Source organism: Kwoniella mangroviensis, assembly GCF_000507465.2.
Source record: "Kwoniella mangroviensis CBS 8507 chromosome 1 map unlocalized Ctg01, whole genome shotgun sequence".
Taxonomy (NCBI): Eukaryota; Fungi; Basidiomycota; class Tremellomycetes; order Tremellales; family Cryptococcaceae; genus Kwoniella; species Kwoniella mangrovensis.
In genome coordinates, this window is record NW_027062533.1 from 6,203,337 (window position 1) to 6,225,526 (window position 22,190).

General features: G+C 46.4%; 6 protein-coding genes across 6 annotated transcripts; 2 read left to right on the forward strand and 4 right to left on the reverse strand.

Moving 5' to 3' along the window:
* Positions 1 to 233: 233 nt before the first annotated feature.
* Positions 234 to 5,601, forward strand: I203_102313 (uncharacterized protein; the record flags this gene model as incomplete). The annotated part of the gene is made up of 14 exons (XM_065517063.1): positions 234 to 364; positions 415 to 472; positions 523 to 659; positions 714 to 789; positions 854 to 1,308; positions 1,365 to 1,627; positions 1,681 to 1,994; positions 2,048 to 2,205; positions 2,262 to 2,677; positions 2,741 to 3,108; positions 3,166 to 4,086; positions 4,153 to 4,362; positions 4,416 to 5,026; positions 5,085 to 5,601. The coding sequence occupies 14 exons, from the start codon at positions 234 to 236 to the stop codon at positions 5,599 to 5,601; spliced, it is 4,635 nt and encodes a 1,544-aa protein (XP_065373881.1).
* A 145-nt stretch (positions 5,602 to 5,746) lies between these two features.
* On the reverse strand, positions 5,747 to 6,912 carry I203_102314 (uncharacterized protein; the record flags this gene model as incomplete). Its single annotated transcript, XM_019146823.1, has 3 exons — positions 5,747 to 6,751; positions 6,805 to 6,827; positions 6,894 to 6,912. 3 exons carry the CDS (start codon positions 6,910 to 6,912, stop codon positions 5,747 to 5,749), a joined length of 1,047 nt encoding a protein of 348 aa, XP_019004356.1.
* A 5,928-nt stretch (positions 6,913 to 12,840) lies between these two features.
* On the reverse strand, positions 12,841 to 14,647 carry I203_102315 (uncharacterized protein; the record flags this gene model as incomplete). Its single annotated transcript, XM_019149692.1, has 5 exons — positions 12,841 to 13,335; positions 13,412 to 13,675; positions 13,733 to 14,443; positions 14,495 to 14,581; positions 14,639 to 14,647. 5 exons carry the CDS (start codon positions 14,645 to 14,647, stop codon positions 12,841 to 12,843), a joined length of 1,566 nt encoding a protein of 521 aa, XP_019000790.1.
* Positions 14,648 to 15,265: 618 nt separating this feature from the next.
* Positions 15,266 to 15,965, forward strand: I203_102316 (uncharacterized protein; the record flags this gene model as incomplete). Its single annotated transcript, XM_019149693.1, has 3 exons — positions 15,266 to 15,580; positions 15,632 to 15,772; positions 15,843 to 15,965. 3 exons carry the CDS (start codon positions 15,266 to 15,268, stop codon positions 15,963 to 15,965), a joined length of 579 nt encoding a protein of 192 aa, XP_019000791.1.
* A 979-nt stretch (positions 15,966 to 16,944) lies between these two features.
* I203_102317 (uncharacterized protein) lies at positions 16,945 to 18,750 on the reverse strand (the record flags this gene model as incomplete). Its single annotated transcript, XM_019149694.1, has 3 exons — positions 16,945 to 16,993; positions 17,045 to 17,640; positions 18,277 to 18,750. The coding sequence occupies 3 exons, from the start codon at positions 18,748 to 18,750 to the stop codon at positions 16,945 to 16,947; spliced, it is 1,119 nt and encodes a 372-aa protein (XP_019000792.1).
* Positions 18,751 to 20,164: 1,414 nt separating this feature from the next.
* On the reverse strand, positions 20,165 to 21,347 carry I203_102318 (uncharacterized protein; the record flags this gene model as incomplete). Its single annotated transcript, XM_065517064.1, has 5 exons — positions 20,165 to 20,191; positions 20,249 to 20,566; positions 20,673 to 20,831; positions 20,905 to 21,190; positions 21,253 to 21,347. The coding sequence occupies 5 exons, from the start codon at positions 21,345 to 21,347 to the stop codon at positions 20,165 to 20,167; spliced, it is 885 nt and encodes a 294-aa protein (XP_065373882.1).
* Positions 21,348 to 22,190: the final 843 nt, after the last annotated feature.

Sequence of the window (22,190 nt, forward strand, 5' to 3'; positions counted from 1 at the left end):
TTATGAGGGGTGAGAGAAGGATTGAGCATTTCAACCTGTTCCGTACGAGTGTCTAGTCTGGTGTTTTTATCGATAATGCGACAGTGAGCCTGATAACTCGTTTTCGGTTATACGAGTGCGATCTCAACCCTCGTCATAGCCAGATCTTTCAACCGAAATCATGTCCACCTTTAATCGTAAATCGTCTTTCCATCTATCCTATTGCACAGTGGTCGAGAGGTGACAAACACAAGATGTCGGCGACAAAGAAGGCGCTGAAATCGATCAAGTCGCAGCTGGAAGAGAAGAATTCCGAAGCTGCTCTGTACGAAGCTACCAACTTACTCAAATCGATCGGGGAGGATGCACCTGAAGCTGCTCAAGTGTGAGCTACCGTAATATTTCGAGGGATGTACAAGCTGACTTCCCGATCAGATTGATATTTCGTGGGCTCGCTCTCACCCAATTGCAGCGGAATGAAGAAGCTGAAAAGGTAAGATTGCTTCATGTTCGCAAGGACCAACAGCTGATCGATCGGGATAGTCATACATCCATGCCTACAAGCTCCAGCCGTCCAACCCATTGGCATCAATGGGACTGAAGAGGCTGTACGAGAAGAATCAGCAGTGGGATAAGCTGAGCCAACTGTTAGAAGTATTAGTACAAGCTTCATACGATGAGTGAGTCTGCGAACTTTGCCGGCGACATCGACAGCTAACGAAATTGCGCTATAGAAACGATGAACAGAGATGTGCTAGTGCATTGCAGGAACTGCTAGAAGTACGCGCCAAACACGGTCCCCCAGAGAAAGTGAGCTTTTCAGCTTTTGGCCAAGTTATACTCACCAAACTAACGGTTTACCGTTGGCGAACAGCTTTACCGAGCTTTAGATCAGCTGTTACCCTCATCCCCTCTTGTTCCTCTTCTTCAGTCTGTGCCTGCCCCAAGCGGCTCATACGTGCCCTTCCCCTCACCCATCTACCCACCATCATCAGCAGCTATACCACCTTCCCTTCCCAATCCGCTACCTCATGCCCTACATCTCGTCGCATCATTACCTCTCTTGACCAACCTCCTAGTACGAGCCGAATCGCTGGTATATACTACCACAGAGCAGAAAGTCAAGGTAGGCAGACAGAGGCTGGGTGCGGGACCGGAGAAAGAGGTCAGAAGGAAAGTTGAGGCGGAAGTTCTAGGTGGCGAACTGGGTATGAGAATGGTAGAGCTCCTCAAGGAAGTTGGATCTCATCCTAATGTAGCGGAAGATGTAAGGAGAGAGGTGGAAATTAGAGAATTCAATTTCTGGAGAAAGCTTGGTGCTTCTTCACCGTACGTCGCAACCTGGTCTCTTCGCTAACGCACTATGCTGAATATCTGATCCTTAGATCGAAACAAGCTGAAAAGCCAGATGCAAAGAGAACTTCATCTGCGAAATCAAATAAAGGAGCTCAATCTTCGAAGACGAGCTCGACAGATCTACCGGCAACCTCACTATTTACTCCACATTCATATCTAACGCCTGACAAAGATGAGGCTCTGTCGCGGACTAATGATCTAGCTAATGGATTTGTGTTGCTTGGGATTACCGGTAAAGGTGCTGAAGAAGGATGGTCTTGGGTGTTGGAAGGGAAAGATGAATTCACCCTCTGTGAGCTACGTCATGACCTTTATCGACTAGACGACTCTAACAAATATTTGTAGTCTATGATATCGAGCTTCTTCACAAATACGCAAAAGCATTCCCGGAGTCCAAGATGACCGACTTCATTGACGATTATTGCAGATGGTTCAAATTGCCTTTACCTGAACCGGAGGAAGAAGAAGAGACTCCTCAGCCAGCCGACGGAGAAGAATCTTTCGCTCAGAAAGCAAATAAGAAGATCAAGAATCGCAGAGGGAGGAATGGCATGAATGCTAGAGAACGACGAAAAGCTAGGAGAGCCGCTGGACAACAAGGGGTATTGTCGGAAGATCTAGATCTGGAAGAAAGAGAAGAACTGGTATCTGGAATGACTGTAAGTCAGTTGTACTTCTCGTAGCCTCCTCAAGAGCTGAATATACCCAACAGAAACTGGTCGATCAACTACCGAAATCGATATTTGCTCATCGAGTTATGGCTAGAATATCATTGCAAGAAGCGGATTGGGCAAATGCTATTGCCTTTGGTGACAAGGCAAAAGCTCTGGTCAAAGAGCTCGAGAATGAAAGAGGTATATCCTTGCCGAAGTGAGCCCTTACTCACACAGGGAGAAAGCGTCGCTGATCAGTCAAATTTCATGTAGCGTCCGAGCTTCCATCGACACCACTCTCGGTCTCGCTTGTGTCCCTTATTTTGCACCTAAGCACCATCCTCGTGCTATCAGACTGCTCGATGGAGTGTTGAAGAGTCATCCAGACAACAAAGAAGCGCGGTTCGCTCGCGCTCAGATACATCAAGCCGCCGGTAAATGGGCATATGCAAGAAAGGAATTCCAAGCTCTCATTGATGCAGGTGGCGATGAGAAAGATGTTGTGGCTGCGAAAGAAGAATTGGGTTGGTGTTTGGTCAATGAGGGAGAGTTAGAAAAGGGTAGAGAGATATTAGAAGAGGTAGTGGAGATTAGAGATGCAAGGAATGAACAGGATGGAAAGGACGATGAAGCTTATCAGAGAGCAAGAGCTTGGTATAGACTTGGTAGGACAGAATGGATGATTGGAGGTGAGCTGAGAAATTCGGTCAACTTACTGTTCACGGAAAATCATCTGCTCATGCTGCATACAGACGACGAGAGTCGACAACATGCCGAAGAGTGGTTCATGGCTTCCATCCGAGCTCTTCCTACTTTCCCTTCATCTTATACGTCCCTCGGTATCTGCTATTCTTCCGCTACTCCACCAGACGAAGAAAGAGCTTTGAAGTGTTTCCAGAAAGCATTCGAGCTCGATGCTACCGAGACTGAGGCTGCCCATAGACTTGCTATTGGATATGCGAATGAAGATGAATGGGCTTTGGTGAGAACTATCGCTATGAGAGTGATGGAAGGTGAAGGTGGACTAGATGGTGTAGCAGGGGGTGAAGTCATGAACGCGAAAGGAAGATTTGCTCCTCAGAATGGATGGGCTTGGAAGGCTCTCGGATCAACAGAGGTGGTAGGTCTGTTCTTCACAATCATTTGGGAGGTCAAGCTGATATGCCTTCGGATACAGCATTACAAAAACTACGCCAAGGCTGCTCAAGCGTACCAAATTGCTTTGCGAGGTGATCCTACCGATGTCTCCATGTGGGTCATGCTCGGAGAATCGTATGTCAAATGCGGAAGACATATTGCCGGACTCAAAGCTCTCAACCATGCTCTGGAGCTTCAGCCCCTCAACTGGCGAGCATACTTCAACATTGGTGATACTCAAGCTCAGCTAGGTGCATTTGACAAAGCTATCGAGGCATATGAAAAGGTGCTTTCCCTTACCGATACTCGAGAAATCGGTATCGTCGCTGCTCTGGCTGAAGCCAATCTCTCGCTTGGTCGACATACTGCTGCTGGAGGGTTCAGACAGAGATCAAGGAATGCCTTGCACGCCGCCATTCGACTTGCTACAGATGTTCTGAAAGATGGCCGAAGTCACCGAGCATGGGCATGGAAGACTATCGGAGATGCAACTTTCGAGCTTAGTAACGAAGAGTCCAGCTTGGAAGAAGCTTTGTCCTCGAGCGAAGTTGTCCAACCCGTGCTGCAACGTCTGATCGATGACGATACAGACCGAAGATCTCAGGTAGAAGGATTAGGGCATGCCGCCAATCTACTACAAAGCTCTCCAAATCTGGAACATACACTCAAAACTTCAATTTTTGCTTTCGCTTATCGTGCAAACCTACTCAAGAATGAACCTCGGGTGGCAGATCCAGCTTTATACGATCTAGCAAGTTCGCTTCATACCCTCGCTCTTCGACTACCCGACAGTGAGAGCAAGACCTCATGTCTGAAAGCTGCTATTTCCGCTATCAGATTAGCGTTAGAGCGGGATGCAGGGGATGAAAGGCTTTGGAATGCTCTGGGTGTGATCTGTGGTACGGCAGGGCCACAAGTCGCTCAGCATGCCTTTGTCGTTTCGCTCGAGCTGTACTCAAAGGTGCGTCCTCTCAATTCATCCAGCGAGTCCTTAGTCATCGTGCTTACTTATTGTTTTACCGTTTAGGATCCGATTGTCTGGGCAAATCTCGGTTACCTATATCTACGACTAGAAGATGTAGAACTTGCCAACCAGTGTTTCTTGAAGGCTCAAATCATTGATCCCGATTACGCACCCGCATGGTTCGGTCAGGGTATGTTGGCTGAAAGAAATGGAGATAAACAACATGCAAAAGCGCTTTACTCACATTCGGTTACCTTATCGGCCGGGTCTTTGGTGAGTGTTTCCTAATTTCTTTGAGAGCAACGCGAACTGACTAGTATCCTTAGCTCGAAGCGGATCTCGCCTTGGCTATCGCTACTTTCGAACGGTTCCTCGTCCCAGGTGCTCAGATCGATACCAACCTTCTACACCAACCAGCCTTCGCACTTCGTCACTACTGTCATCAGAGACCTAATGATTTCGCTGCTGCTCACTTGTACGCATTGATCTGCGAAAGATTAGGTCTGGCCGATGAGGCAGCCTCGTCGCTCGAACGAGCGGCAGTAGTGTTAGAAGAGGAGTTCGAAAGGACTGAATCTGCAGATATCGAATCACGATATGCTATTGCATTATGCAATCTTGGAAGAGTTCAGCTTGCTGCGAAGAAATACTCAACAGCGCTTGATACGCTCAATAACTGTTGGGAGTTGATCTCGGACTCGATTGACGGAACCATCGTTTCTCTCAAGGCTCAGTGTAGATTATTACAAGGTCTGATACATTACTGGCTAGGACAGATCGACGAGTCGCTCGAAGCGTTCCAGAACAGTTTAGACGAAGCTTCCGCCTCACAAGATCTCAAGACTAAAGAAGAGGTTGCGGTATTACTCAGTCGAACGCTTTGGGGTCTAGGAGGTGATGATGCGAAGGAAACTGCGAAGAGTAATCTTATGGAGTGGTACGTGGACTATGAGACCCTTTATGGGAATATTGCTGATACAATTCTTGTTACATAGCTTATCACAAGAGAAACCATTACTCAAAGTGATTTCGACTCTAGCAGCTATAGCTGTGATATCCTCCGATCCAGATCTAGTCGAAGCAGCAATATCCGAATTGTCCTCTCGACCAGTCGAATCGCGAGTCAAGGAAGATCCATCTGGACAGTCGGATCTTGTACTATACCTACACGCTATAGTAGAAGGTGATACAGAGCAAGCTCACAAGGTTCTGGAAAGAGCCGTACAAGCATCACCGACGAATGTCAAATCTAGGAATAGACTCGCCGAAGCGTTGATCCAAGCTGGTAAATCGCAAGAAGCGAATGATATGCTGCGGACTTCGGGCGGTGTGGAAGATGCAAAAAGCAAGGCGAGAATGGAAAGCCTCAGAGGAACAGCTGAGATCTTGGAGGGAGACGAGGGCGGTATCAGTAGATTGCAGAAGGGTGTGATGCTTGCGCCCTGGGAGGAAGATGGGTGGAATGCTTTGACTTGGGGGAGAAGGGTTGTAGCGGAGGCCGAAGCTGAGTAGGATCGGGGAGTAAATAGGGCAAAATCAATGCATCATGTAATATCCACAGAGTGTCAAATCTCACTGCACTATGAAGGATCCTGCAGTCACTATACTTACTCATAGGTACTGCACTAACGCAGTCTCGAACCAATCGATGAGCTGATTAAGCGGTATCCTCGCTCGATCCGAAGCAACTTTTCGAAAATTTGGAAAAGTTTTCCCAATTATTCGAATGTTTGCGTTGTGATCTGTCGGCTGAGCCAACGTTCTCACTTGCTGGGGTACTGGCACTTGGCATTGCCTCGGTCACACCGTACTGCTTTCTCAGCTCCTCTACCCTCTTTTTGTCTGGATCTGTGACCGTGAACCGAGACAATGCTTGTTCTACCTCGTCATACGTAGGTGAGTCTTCGTCGGATCCCACAGAGGTGGAATTACCAGGATCATACGCTGGAAGTTGTTGATTAGTCTTTGAAGATTCTCCAATGCTTGGTCCAAGCGGTCGCGTGGTTGTTCGTCTAGAAATTGGACCTGCTTCTCGACGCTTTTCCCAGTTCTTATAATCTGCCATTCTGGTCATCTGGTCCAGCACCAACATGTTCAGTCTGGTATTTTCGGGTGCACGAGAATCGTAAGCAATGGATCGTGACTTCCAGATATCCTCTGCGAACGATCGCACTTTCTCAGGTATCATCTCAACCGCTTCGGATGGAAGACGACTGATGGGAGACACAGTTTGCTTTCCGTGATAAATCGTATCTTGAACCCTTCGAGTGAGATCGAGAGCAAGCATCTCTTTACCATACTCGGATAACAAAGATATGGAACCGTCTTTTTGGCTTTGCCACTTTAAAACTTTCATCGCACCTTCTTCGTCCCGATCTTCAAGTCCATATTGCCAGACAATCCTCTTCTTTTCTTCGGAAGAGAAGTATTCTGGGTCGTCGCATTTGGTTATTGCCTCTTCGGCTACTCCAGCCCTGTCCCACATGACCATTGGATTGGTAATGGCCGTCTCCAAAAGTGCGGCGATGGAAGCTTCTCTAGCTTCATGGGTAGTAGATGGTTCGTGGTATCTCTCAACAATAGCTTTCCAATCCAAAGCCCCGAAATGAAGATCAAATGTTTCGAGGTCGATGTTGTGGTTTGCGAAAGCTGTCGAGATGTCCTTTGAAAAATGGTTTGCCGACTTCCCATCACTTGGCTTCTCATAGCGCTCACATGGGCGGGGTCCCGAGACATATCTGTTATAAATATCTCTCAGTCAGTTTGATACCTTTCGCCACTTGAGACAGACATCAGCCACTTACAGCTATAGGCTCCAGACATATTTGTGAACTCTACGTTGTTTGGCTTTAACGTCGACTGTATGCTGATAATACCAATAATCGAAATTGATCTAAAGCAGAAGAATCAATGTTTATTGCGAAGAAGAGTGTTTAGGGATGCAGGACAGAGAGAATCGATTATATATCTAACACCACGCCACCATGCAAAAAGAGTGGCGATTCGAAGGCGTTGGAGCTACAGTATCTTTTGTGCCTATGACGTTTTACATGGTCTTCATGCGAAGACGTACAGAGGAGTTATGGTGAAAGGTAAGCCCTTATTATTTAAATCGAGAAGCCTGCACAAGGGAAGGAGTTATGACAGAAGCCCTTTGTCGTTAGACATTACATCATATCACAATCCAACTGAGAAGACCGTCACCGAACCTTTGCATAATGAGCGTCAAGGAGCCGACACCACTTCGGAGAACCATTGCGTTTCTTGAGGAAAGCATGTCGACGTAGGTGTGGGAGAATGATCTTGTTTCATGATAATTGAAGTTCGCCTCCCCTCCAAATTTGAGGTCATGTCAGGCGAATCTCGCTGCTGCTTTGTGAAGAATAAGACATCACGGTCGCTTCGTCAGAGGGTCCTGAGCAAGGATATAATTGGTCTGGTACAAAGAATTCTACAGTCAGCTTCGGGACGCTTCCTATAGAGACGAATAGAGATGAAGGGTGACCAGTGGTTGTACAGGAACACCTTACCGGCAGATGCGCCAGAAGGAAATGGAGGTGCCAATCCCAGCCAAAGAGATCATACCAGTGTGTTCCAGTACACTGTGAAGTTGAGCCTATAACAGGTCATCTCGTATCCAGTGACGAGTTTGCGGTGTACGCATTCCTCTTCATAGGGATTATGCACATCCTTCACGGCTGAAAGCTTTAGTGTAGATAAATACTGGTACATAGTATGATACGGAAATCGTGGTATATTATCACACATTTGGAGAGTGAAATATACGGGAACACAGGTTCGAGAAAATGTCTTATTTACCCAAAAAACAACAGTTCGATGTCTTATATACCCAATTTTCTAAAATCAAGTCTGATATACCCAGTTTTCAAAAAACAGGTCTGATTTACCCAAAAACGTGGTTTTTCCTGAACCCCGCTTGGGGTCGAACCCAGGGATGCAAAGGATAAATCTCAATTGTATCAAACTAAGCTACTGATACCCTTAATTTTTGGTACCTTTTTTTAAATTATATCGACAACAATAGAAAGGTAGCGGTGATTGCCGCCACATGACATAACACCGAAACACCGAAGCGTCATCCCCAAAACATCTACTAAACACGTCTCATCTTCTCATCACTTCTCTACTTTACTTATCACTTCTCATCCATAATAACATCTAAAACAAAGCATCCACCCTCACCATGTCGATATTCGTGCTCTCCTTGTCATTCTGAACATTTTGGTACCCTCTACGACCCGCTACGATCAATTTTACTCGAGAAACAACACATCCCCTTCTTCCTTTCTTTCTTCCCGTCTCCTCCTGCACCGCAATCTCCCATCAAACGGTCGCATCCACCTCAATCCTCAAGGTATGGTGTGGTAACCTGGACCATTCAATAGCTACAAACCATACCTACAAGTGAGTACTCATTTTGTTGCATATGCATCAGTATTGAGCAAGATACTGACCTTGGGAGAAATCCAATTAGTTGCCACTCAACCAGGTCAACCATTTATCCGACCCATCCACTCCAAATCTTCTCGGATCATCACAAAACCACCACCATTCGATAGAGCTCGTCCAGGAGCATCTGTGAGTATCCATTTCATGTCTTTGGCTGCTCTCCTTGTTAAGATATGGTCGCTGACAATACCCCCTCTTTGACAGAGCTGACGTTATCTCACCGGATTGGTTCTCGAAGGTAGTCTCGTATGGCCAACCGCTTGGCCAGCGCTACCTTAGATAACTAATGTGAGTAGTACTCTATCTCTGCATGCTATGGATGCTGATTGTCATCCCCATAGCCCACGGGATCATTGTCCAGCGCCCAAAACGTACGATCAGTCACTATGACACGTCGAACCCAACGATCCAATCAATCCCAACAACTTGGTTCTTTCCCTATTATTGTTGCTACTACTCAAGCACTCCAATTGGATCCTCTGTCATCGTCACCACCACCTGAACGGTTCGTCTCTGTCCTCCAATTCAGACCAGAGATTGATCCTGCTTCAATCACTACGACTACCACAACCACCACCACCACCACAACAACAACAACCACAACCTCCTCCTCCTCCTCCTCCTCCTCCTCCTCCTCCTCCCCCCCACCTTCAACTACCAGGAAGAGGCAACAATCTTCCCTAGCCAACAGCGACAGCGAGGATGATACCAATCAATGCTCACGGCTTGACTCGGTCTTCTCCAACAGTCATTGGATAGAACCTCAGTCTGATCCTGATAATATCGACAGCGACAACAACAACAACCACTATGACGACAGTGATGAAGATGAACCTCTTATCAAAGTCACTCAACAAGAGATCACCGAGCTCGATGAGCTGATCCAATCAGCTCAGTACCCCAACGCTACCCTACCAAGCGAAGTGTTCTCATCTCTACCTACCAACATACAGCTAGGTACCGTCTTTGAAACCTTGGACGATGCCTTCATTGCTCTGACCTTGGTCGCTTTCAAGAGACATGCCTCTCCCCCAAAGCCCTTTCGAGCAGATACAAATCGTCGATACTTCTGCTGCTCGTCCATACCAACTGGTCAATGTCGCTTTGAATGTCGAGTCATCAAGTCAGCCAAGAACGCCAATCAGTACACGGTTGTCATGATGGCCACGGTCAATCAGGACGTCTAGTTGCCTATATAGCCGGCGGAAATTCCGAGTTGTCGGAATTCCCGATTGTTCCCTTTTGTGGTTCAGTGGTTACGACCGGCTACGTCTACCATTGTGACAGTATCGGGAATTCCAACAGGCCCCGGGTTCGAGTCCCACCATCGGCGCAGACTTTTGTGCTCACGTTGGCCTGCGTAAAGCCACCCGGAACACCTTACGTAATAGCGCCCTTACGTAAGCCGGGCGCGGTTTTCGGTTCAGATAGGCGTAAATCTAACCCATAGGCGCGAGAGATCGCCAATGACCATAGAGTCGCGAGGTCGCGCCCTCCCTCTCCCTGGGGAGGATCGTAGTGTCATGATGGCCACGGTCAATCAGGACGTCTAGTTGCCTATATAGCCGGCGGAAATTCCGAGTTGTCGGAATTCCCGATTGTTCCCTTTTGTGGTTCAGTGGTTACGACCGGCTACGTCTACCATTGTGACAACGGTCATTCGGTACCAGCCCAAGCACACCTGCTTTTGGAATAAGGATGCTATGAGGACAGCCTTTAGAAGTAAGCTTTTCGTTGAGTACATGGTAAGTTTACCTTTAAATTAACCTGATAACCATGCTGACATGTGTTGCAGGTTGCTCATACCACCAAAGTTGACAAGACCACCTCTGCCAAGACCATACGAGATACTATTCGAGTCAATAAACACACAACCATCCCTCTACGGTCTATCCATCGAGCACGTCAGCGTTTATTGGTCGACGATGGTCTAGCACACCATGCAGCCTTCAAACAACTACCAGCATACATCAATAGGGTGCAACTGAATGATCCTGAAGCTACGATTGGGTACAGTAACCGACTAAACTGTACCTTCATCGCCCCATCATCAATGAGACATGCTTTTAAACATCTACGACCATACATGGCTGTGGATGGAGCTCATTCCCAAGCAACACACTCATACACCCTCCTGATATGTTCGACCTAAGACGCTGCCAATCATCTGCTTGTCTTGGCTTGGGGACATGTGCTAGTCGAAAGTACAGATACCTGGTCATGGTTCTTCGACAAGCTAAAGGAAGCCTTCCCAACCATCAATAGGGAAGGGATGGTCATGGTATCTGACCGTCAGAAGGTTAGTCTCTGTCTGTCTGTCTGTGTAGGGTTTGAGCTGACATCATCAACATTGACAGGGACTCATTGCCGCTGCTGCTTCAAAGCTACCCTTGGTGACTCATGGTTTCTGTTCAAGACACATTAAGAACAACCTATCCAAGCATGGTCTACCAGAGGAGGATTGGCCCTTATTTGATCGCTTTATCCATGCTAAAACAGAGACAGCATACCAACAACGGCTTCAAGTGCTGTGTGATTGTGGTGATACCAAGCAATGGAACTTGCCTTGTCGGCATGTCCTGGCGGTGCTACAGAAGGAAAGGATCGATAGCATGTTGTGAGTGAGTCTGTCTGTCTGTCTGTTCGTCTGGCTGGCTGCATGGCTGATGCATCGCTGTCTCTGCTAGCTTGGTACCTGATTTCTACACCACATCAACATGGCGACAATGCTACTCCATGCCGTTCCCTCTGTTTACTACCAACAACCTTGAAGAACTATCAGTTGTACCACCCCTTGTCAAGAAGGGGAGAGGGAGACAGAAGAAGAAGAGAGGTATGAGAGGGATAAAACCGACCACGGCTTCACAGCTTCGAGGAATCTTTGGTACCAACGATGATTTACATATGGCGGATGGTTCTCAAGTACCCAATTCTCAAGTACCAAGCTTGAAAGGTCGGTATATCTGTGGTCGCTGTCATAGTCAGTGTGGTGGGAATATTAGGTCATGCAGGGGAAAGGTACAGTCTCAACGGTCAACAACCTTGGTTGCAGACGCTTGGGATACTATGGCATCTATCCTGGTTGGATCTACAACTGCGATCGATCGTTAGATGCTACCGCAAATCCCATCCCAATATCCCCTTATCATTCAAACGATCGTCATGCAATCACTTAACATCCTACGCCAACTCCGGCTTTCATCGTACTCGAACAACACGGCCGGGATGCGACATCACATCCTCTCATCCCATCTGCACCTATCCCAATGGTCTGATAGCATCCGTTCTCAAGTATGCTATCAGACCATTAGGATATATGATACCTGCCAAACCTGATCGTATGAAGAGAGGTCTATATCCCCCTGAAGGCTGAAGATCATTTGAAGGGAGAGAAGAGGCTTCAAGATGAGGTAGAATGGACGATATTTGAAGGAGGTAGATAAAGGCGTTAGAGATGAAGATGGGAAATATAGACCGTCCATTTCAGATGATCATGCATGGATAATAATGATAATAATGGACATAACAAGGTTCAATCAGGTACTAAATCTCGGGATATATCTCAGGATAAGATTGAAAACTGGGTATATTAGACCTGTTTTTTGAAAACTGGGTATATCAGACTTGATTTTAGAAAATTGGGTATATAAGACATCGAACTGTTGTTTTTTGGGTAAATAAGACATTTTCTCCACAGGTTCAGATGAACATGGTGGCAGGCATAATGAGACAGAACAACCAGTGTCCTTTCAAAATCGAATCTAATCAATAACAATTTTGTTTTTGTCGAATCGAATCCGAGTCCCAATCAACGCATGCTTTTAGCTCAGGATGAGGAGACAGACACAGAAGACGGAGTTGAAGACCGAGTTGAAGATGGAGTTGAAGAAGAAGATGGATTCGGAGATGAAGAGGATAAATCGGACATCGATTGCGAGATTGAAGGAGAGGATTCAAAAGACAAGGACTATTCGCCAGACACAGATTGTTCAGATGATGAACGAATGTACCACGCAAACTCCTTTTCGTCATGTAAAATCCCAATATGCCTGTATACTTTACTCCTCACTGGTCAGAAGTCGATATCATAGAATGGAGTTCCTCATGTCAATAATCAATTCTGGATGCATACACCATCTTCTGAAAATCAGGATCAATTGGTTGTACATTGTACGCGTGGGGATCCATATACATTACAAGCGTATTATTCTACTACTACCTTGGGTCGGATTACTATACAAAATTCTTCATCGCCTCTTCCAGAACAGAATATTCTACGTTTCACGTCTCGTCCTCTTCCTCATCATCATCTACTTCTTCCTCTTCAGGTAAGCTGGCTACTAATCTATATTTATCCGCAAACAGAATTATCGAATTTTTCCCTCTTCTGTTCTTATCGGAGAAGTGAATCAAAGTTGAGAAGTACAGAATGATGATCATGATACTGGGATCGAATGCGAAACAAAGTAAGATCACGAGGCAAGGATAGTACGCTATCCGTCCAACTTGAGCCATGAATCCGACTTTACTTCCCCTTCGAATCGAGTAATTTGAGATGGACAATCGATCCTTCAAGGTGACCTGCCTCATCGGTCCACCCAATCCCGAACCCGACGAATTTTGAAGCTCGGTTGGGTGTCGTAATTTTCGATCGCCGCACTCAATACATGGCAAACGCCATGCACTACCGGTTCTGTCGACAGCCAATTCTGGGAATAGCAAGGCCTTTAGCCATCTTCCAACATTCTCTTGATACGATGAGCTACTGTTCTTCCTCTGCGTTGACGATATAGTCAGCATCCGCAGCATCATATGTTGGACGATATAAACGGTGATTGGAATCTGTACACACCTGGGTGCTGCCTCCCACTCCTAAACAAATGTAACTACCGGCTACAAATTCGCCGATAGTGGCGATGAGGGATGCAGTGTTGCCAGGTGTGGTAGAATCCGTTGGCAGCTGCTTGTTCCAATAATCGGTTAAGCCACTGAAGATTGGTGCCAGAGTGTCCATGTGATCACACAGTGTAGCAAGTGCAAGGATCATCGCAGTATCTTCAGACATCTTTTTAGCTATTCTGGCGTCGATCACATCCGTGTTGAGCGCGATGAGCCGCTACATCAAAGGTAGAGGCATCAGTATCATGCGAGGTAAGATGATTAGACAACTCACCCCGATCGACCACAGATTATCGAAGTACAAGTCCTCGTTGAACTTGTCAAAAACCTCGGATTTGACATATCCAGCAGCCTTCAACTTCTCTTGTGTAGCCTCCGAACAATAAGGCGAGTAACATTGCTGGTCTTTCGAGGCAGTTCTTCCTGATTTGGCCGGTTGGTTAATGACCTCGAGGATAGCCGTGGTGAGGCTGCAAAATTCCAACATCCGATTATCGAGGACAGTTCTTGCTTGTTTCTTCACAAGACTTCTCCACGCCTCGTAGTCCTCCGAAGTGGTGGGTGGTCGGGTTATATCGTTGCTGCCAAAAGGAAGATCAGGACCGAGTTGCGCCTGAGAACTTGCGTTGGCTGTGGCATCGACTTCGTCGAGCACGTCGGTCAGGTCGACTTGGTTTCTGTGGGAAGCTTTGGCAGAAATGCCACGGAAATCTTGACTGGCAGCGGCTTTGACAAGGAGTGTCAATCCGAGACCTGTCTCAGGCGGGACTACTTGAGGATGTGGCGACTTTTGATAAGTTTGATAAACCTTGTCCATCTGATCTATCAATACCCCAGCTAAATCCGCCGTCTCCACGAGAAGTGCTCCAGCCTCCGACAGTGATTTATCTTGCTCTTCCACGATCTTTGGTGTGCCCAGAAATTCGGTTTCATGTGATAGTGATGATTGAATCTGTAATTGCAGCTTGAGAGCAGACCCGATGTACTGCCACCAAACCTATCAGCATCTGTTTGAACATCATCTCATTTCACTCACTTCTCGTATATTGCGATGAAGAAGACAGACTCGTAGGACAGCGGAAGCTTCATCTGGGGCCAGACCCTTGCTCTTCTTTGGTGAATACTGGGTAAGTAGATGGCAGGTTAGTCCAGTTGTATACAAGCTCGAAGGAGTACTCACCGGAGACATATATACATTAGCAGTCGAGTTTTAGTTCTCCGGCCTGATCTTTCGAAGTGACAACGCTTTCTGTGGCAGCGGTTGATGTATGAGTGGCCACATCGTTTGCCAATGCGTCTAAAAACGTTCAGTACCCTTTCTCCACAATGAGACGAGGAACTCACATGTTTATTATCCCAAGGTATCCCAAATAGCCGGCACACCTTCTGTCATCAGGCTTGAGTGTGTAAAGGACCCTGTAAAAGCCTATCCCTTCGGCAGAGACCTAATTGCGGATTCAATTGGCTGAACACCGCCGTCGTACATACGCCATCCAACAAATTTGGTGATAAATATGATAGGCAACTGGCCGACAAGCAAGTAGGAGTCAGCGATCAAGAAGGGTATGAAGCGGATTGAGGAGTTTAGGGTATACAGTCGGTGGTGTCTCAGGGGTATGTTATCTTCACCACGGCTTGTCATAACAATCACTCACTTGTTGACCAATTACTCAATTTACACCCTGTAGAACTCATTTCATATTCCGCTGTTCTCCTCAAACACACACAAATCTTACAAGTCCAAAGGTTACACATACCTGCATACAGAGGACATCATCACAGCCTTACAAACAACCTATCATATACAATGACTCCTTCTCACTTCGCAGACTCCGTTTGGGAAGGCTATTACTACCAGGACATGGTCATCACCAACCGAGGAGGAAGAATCGACAACCTCACCACATGTACTCAAGCTTTCGCCTTTCATACTTTCGATGAGACCGCTCAAGAACCGGGTTTAGAATCACCTCGTTACGAAGGTAGTCAATATACTCCCCCATCAAGACCAAAACCGAATGTTCCGCTCAATCCAGTCCCTCGTGTCTATCAGGAATTGGACAAAGTCATCACCGCAAGATGGGAAGGAAAGGGAGGAGAACAAGATGGAAACTTAACCAAGGTGAGTGATGGCCGGCTATCTTGTTGAACGCTGACCTAATATGACCTACAGAAACCGCCAATCAAAAGGATGCCCGGAAAGGTATTTTGTGAAAATCGATTTTGCGCCCTGGAGCTACCCACGACAGAAGACAAACAACTCACGGCGGTTCTAGCCTATTCTGAGGAAGATAGGACCAACGACACCCAGCGGGTGAGATGTTGCCAAGGTACGTAAGAGCCTCCAAAAACACCTATGATTACCAGCAACAGCTTGCTATCAGTCTTTCCGAAGAAGAAGACAAGCTGAAGAGGAAAGAGAACCCAACCTCAGGAAGAGAAGGAGTTTTGAAGATCTTTTCCACAGTGACCGAAGAGGTCTCGGTAAGGGTAATAGTGTCATATGATAAACGCAAAAGGTATGATACTCAGTTCCATCATTTTGTTACGTTGACAAGGTACTGACGGCTTGACAGTCGCCATCGCATGATCAAATATCAGGGAGTAATCGGAAGATAAGATTTCAATGGTAGTATATGATTGTCCAACAACACTCCATGCATCTCTCCTCATGTTGCAACCAACGGCAACTGGGTCTTTCACACAGTCATAAGAATATTGGTCAGCTTCAATGCCTACGCTAATGATCAGAGAAGTCCGTGTAAATTGCATGACAGCGTGCCTATTGGAATGACCACTTTTGCGGTTCATGCCATCAGTCACTTGAGGTCCCGAACTCAGGATGCTCACAACACATGATTGAATTGATCTACCCTCCAAAACCCCTCGACGAGTCGACCAATTACTGGAAACACCATCACATTACACTTCTAACTGCTTACTGACTGACAGACGGAATAATGACAATCTATATTACAATAATTTACGCGCTATATTTCGTAGGATTCGGTCAACTACCACATGTCGACTCTCGACTCTCTCACATGGTCACTCACTCGGAACTGAAAGGAATCTATTGACAACTTCCGGATATCATCTAATGTGACAAGGGTCAGGAGTACTTACTCTGAAGAACATACAGTGATTGGTTCACCCTTTCTACCGATTGATTCCATCTTGCTTTTTCTGGCTCACTTCCTTGATTTGCGTTTGACTCTATCCTTCGCCCCAAGTCTCCCTCTTTTCCGTTGCTAGGAGGGAGGAGGACCTCCAGAAAGAGAGGGAGATTTATATGAGGATCTTTTGTTTTGATGAATTCCGATTCTTAGCCTGTTGGTCCATGAGCTGATGTCAGCACGGGTACCATCAAGGCATATGGAATTCGCATACCCGGGCAGCAATGCAGTATATAACCTCCTTTCTTGTCCCAGCTGACTCTATAGCATCTTCGTGGTCCATACAGTGTTTCCTTGCAGCCGTTTGGGTTCATGCAGGTTTTGGCACGTGGTAGTCGTCTGGAGGGGCGGGTCGAGGTCTATATGATAGGGTGTCATTTGGCTTGCAGCTGCTATGCACTCTCACTAACCGGTTCATGTGATCCAGAGGTTTCCTGCGAATCGAAGAGCTGATCAGCGTCGGACCACTGGTCGCTTCGATATGTTGATGTTTACCTTCCCCCTTCTTATCTTTTTTTGCGTGGGTGAGAACATCGCTACTTTCTTCAGACTCATCATCTTCACCCAAACTTCCATCACTCTCACTGCTGCTTTCATCCACCAAACAGAATTCCGACCCACTACAATATTCTTCTTCCTGCTGGTCTACCAACATGATGTCGAGTTTGCTGTTATCGTAACTATCCTCTCCATCGGCATCTTTAACGCTTGATATGTCACCTCCCTTATCTTCTTCTTTGACCTTCTTAAACACCTCCTCGTATTCACTGACGTTATCCTCCACTTGGTGCGTAGCATCGCAGTCCATGGCGTCGTCCTGTCTACTGATCCAATCTTCCATTTCCGTCTTGATGTGGGGTTGCATCGCACTCGGAGTATAGCAGGGTGGCGGAAGGTGAAGCTGGTGGAAGAGATCATCGAATGTGTGGGCGAAAGAGCCGCTTGTGTCGATGCTACTGACGTTGAGTCTACCTCCCACCCTGGTAGGGGCAAAAGGTCTTGTGGGCTGTACCATCATAGAAGGAGTGATCTGGATGGATGGTTGGGGTTGGAGAGGGTGTGAAAGAGGAAGGAAGGAAAAGAAATCAGAAGGTGTGTATGTATCAGTCGACGCGTGACGGAAGGAGAGTAAGTGATACAGCAGCGCACGGACATTGAGTAGAAAGGTAAGATTACCATCAACTAATTTGAGATTTCCGTACCTGGAAAGCTGTCGAGAGTATATGTAGCCACGTTCTCGATCCCAGCTGACCCGGTATGTTCGTCTGGGTCCAATGAGCGGTTTGCCGCACCCATTGGGGTTCTGGCAGGTGACAGCTCCTGGTCTTTCTTGATGGTCGCGTTGAGGCCTGTTTGAAAGCGTGCTATCTCTCTTGCAGCTTTTGAATGTTATCACCACTGACTGGTTCGGCTTTTGGACCACCCTACATATGGGAAAGCTGTTCAGCTGGGGATAAGTTCCCCGTCAGCCACTATCAACAATAACAAGTAGCATATTATCCCACGGGAATAAAGGATATGGTCCAATATAATCTCTTTGAGACAAGTTGAGAAACTTAACAAGGCAGGTGTAAAGAACAAATAAAAGACCTATTAAGTGAATACTAAGTATGCCATAATTCTAGGTGCTACTATTGCTTACCTTTTTTCCTCCAAATTTGCCAGTCCCTTTAACCTCCTCCTCCTCAGACATCCCTTCGCTTCCACTACTGCCTTCATCGCCCAAGCAGAACTCCGAACCACCAGAAGACTCTACCTCCTCCTCCTCCGCCTCAACCATCTCGATGTCGTCCTTATTGTCACCGTCATCGTACGACGTCTCCCCTACAATACCCCTTCCAACTACTTTCTTTCGGTCATCCTGATAAACTCCCTCCATCTTATCCACTTCGTGACCCCTCTCAAGGCTATGATCGCTGCCCGTTGAATAATCCTCTTCTACTTCCGCTTTGAAGTCAGTCTGGATGTTGCTGGTGGTAAAGGAGGGTGGCGACACTTGCAGGCTGTTGAACAGGTCATAGAAATTGTGGGTGGAAGATTTGGTTGGGATGATGGTGGTGACATTGGGCCTACCTCCAACCTTTGAAGGCGCTGTCGCTCTTGTGTATTGTACCATATTGGACGCGACGATGCGGTCGAATAGATAGTTGAGATAGTTGAAGGTGTGAGTAAGAAAGAAGAGGGAAGAAAGTGAATAGATGCCCATATATATATGGCGTTGACGCGTGAGAATGGGCATAAGTGACAGCGCACGGACGTTGAGTAAGTTGCAGTATCAATCAGTATATGCGAGAGAGGTGACGTAAACCACTGTCAACTTTAAATGCAATCCACGCGTTCTGGACTGCACAGCATCCCTCAATCTGTGAGCCATCGTTCCATCTCAATCTTCTGCTGTTGACAAATAGATTTGAGATGTAACATTTATCTCTTCTTCTTTTCTGTAGTAGACGTCGGAATGGACCAAAAAAGTGGAGGTGGTAAGTACCCATGGGATCTTAAAGGGGAATTTCTGGAACATCAATGTGCGAGGGAAAGTGCGGGGCAAACATCCTTTTCCTGACAATATTCCTTTTCTTCTGCTTCGAGTGGTAGAGGTTCCCACCCCAACCACCTCCCGACTGAGCCAAGACATGCCTGCAGGCATCAGGCCTAGCTGCTCTCCCTGACCTGATAGCGTACGTACCACAACGTATCTAAAGGGGGATACGTACAAGCGGGATGAAAAGGGATAATTCTCTCAGGGAAACCCGAAGCAGAATGTCGATAATGGCGCCGAAGTCATGGATGTTATGAAGGTCGCATATAAGGATGATGTAGAGGAGTGTGATAGCACTTATACTAAGTAACAATTTGGTACAGATGCTACGGAACTACGGAGTTATAGAGGTGGCATTATTCCAACACAGAAGAGATAGGTAGAGATACAAGGGGAAGGGGGAGGGATGAAAATCCTAGATGATCGTTCTATAGTCTTGAGGATGATGAGATGATGAAGAACTGAGACATATCAGCTGTCAGAGTGATATATGTGTCCATGGATCATGGTCTGAGAGTAGGATCACGCCCAGAATGATAGAATGATACTCTCACGACGAAATCCACGTTATACCCTGACATCCCTTTACTCTGGTGTGTTGGCGCACGGTCTGTACTTTTGTGATGCTATCTCCAAATATTGTATATTCAGACGTATGACCTGTATACATGCGATGAGTTTCATGAATGTTATCAAGTGTAAGAAAGCATCGGTATTCAAATTGCTATTCGACAAGGTTGTGATGTATATTTATAGACAAATCGATAAAGAAAAATGTGTTATAATCATAATTATGGTTCAAGTACAGAGAATTGGAAAATGCTTATCGTCGACGATCCCATGGTACACTGATGATTATGAGGAAGCTTTGGGTAGATATTTTAGATCAATAGAAATAAACTTCCGAAAAAATTGATCGTAAGGTGAATTCGAAGCAGTTGCAACGTAACCGATTTCCGTCATTGAAGCGAAAAATGAGGAAGGACATCATTCATCTCTGAGTGATCATGAGACGACGCTAAGCAAGTCAATCAGCACATACTGAAAAAAAAGAGAGATTGGACGAAATACTCACAGCCCATGTGATCCTTCGGTTGGGCGCAACGAACGGATCGAACATATCTCTCGCAACGTTACCACCTCCTTCTTCTCTACCTCGTTTGTATGCTTCGTATATTCTTTCCAGCTGGGCGATCATGATTTCCATATTGGGAATGGCCTCGGGAATTCCGGGTTTCACCTTGTGTTCCTCGTCCAACTTGACGAGTAGGTCCCACATGTTTTTCTCGATGGCATCTCCCATACCCCATACTCCGATTTGAGCGATCAAAACAAGCACATCGTGGACGGAGGGTCGATTGACTTCCAACCATTTTAGAGTGGCTTGTCCATCCTTCGCTTTTTGTGAATGGAAATTGATCCGGATGAGGATGGTCGATACCGAATGATTTGCAGATCAGGGCGTTGATGATATAGGTGTATGGGTGAGAATTCCCCACCTTGCAGGATCCAATTGAGTAATGTTGAGGGAGATGATGGTATGGCATAATTTGGGCGCATTGGAGGTGGGGAAGGTGGTGACCCGACATCGGTTCGAACTTGGAGTAATCGGCCTTGCGACCGGTCTTGGGAGGGTGGGCAATGTCCACCGGTAGTTTCTGTACGAAATACATTTCTGGTCAGTGCTGTGGATGATACAACTCATAAATTATAGTAATGGAGTTCACTTACGGATCTTAAGGCGTAGGTGAAACCTTTCACTTCATTGACGGTGTGACTGAAGTGATCAGCTCCAGGGAATGTGTGGGTTGTTGGCTTGGGGTATAGCTCGAGGTGAACGATCTTCACCGCAGAGGGCAGGTCGATGATCTTTGTAGCGTCTCGAGGATCTTGGATGGTGAGACAGTCTGGGAAGACGACATCGTCCTTGAGCTTCCAATCCACCAACGAGTGGAAGCTCATCATTTCACGCTCATCCCACTCCTTAGGTTCGAGTGTGGAGATGATTTGGGGATAGCTGTGGTCACATGAAGTCAGCTCAGAAGTTGTATCAAGTTCAGATAAACAAAGGTAACTCACAGTTTTCTCGCGTTATAAACAACAACAAAGTCCTCCACAGCTTTCTCTCTGTACCGTCTCAATTTAGGATCTACCCCAGCTTCAATGCACAACATACCATACCAATCGACGAAGTTCCAAACTGGCTCGAACCCTTTAATTCGAAGTAATGACCTGATCAATGCAAAGAGCTTAAAATACCTTTCAGGGAGTTATCCGAATGTTATAAGATGACTCGATGAGGTTGACTATTGACCAGTAACGGCGGACCAAAGCAAGCATATCTAGAAGTCGCAAGTAACGAAAATATAGACGTTTTAAGAGGTAATGAGCGAATCAACTGTTATTGAGTAGGTTATTTATCTTGACATCGTTGATATCTTCACAAGACTCCATCCATCCTAGGGTGTTCTGCAGACACATGTCCTTACTCATATTACTCATTCCGGCGGTTCCACCCCAAAAGATACGTACGACTTTTAGCTTGCCATGCTTCGTATTTTTCGTGCTTTTCGGCCTACGTAAAAAGGCGTTTTGAGGAGTGTGAAGATCATTCCAAAATAGGATTTTGCGACGTATGTCGAACGTTATGTTGGCATCGGAATCGTAGAAAACTATCATTTTTCCACCTTCTACATCTACTATCGCCACCGCCCATGTATGAACAACCTCCGCCCGCGGCTCATTGCCCAGAAAGATTCCCAATCTAAGTGCCTTTTCTCCTTTCGGCCACGTCAACAAACCTGAGAATGTGAAGCTAAATCTTTCATTACCAGCTCCTTTGAGTGTCGAGGCTCGATGTGAGTTTAGCCTCTTTCCAGGCTTTTTGACGTCGATCATCGGAAACGGATAAAGGGCAATATTCGGAACGTGAGGAGAAAGCCGAAGCAACCTTGACGAAATGAGGTCGTATGAGCTGGTTGGTTGAGATATGTCTTTGTTGTTAACGGACAGAGGTG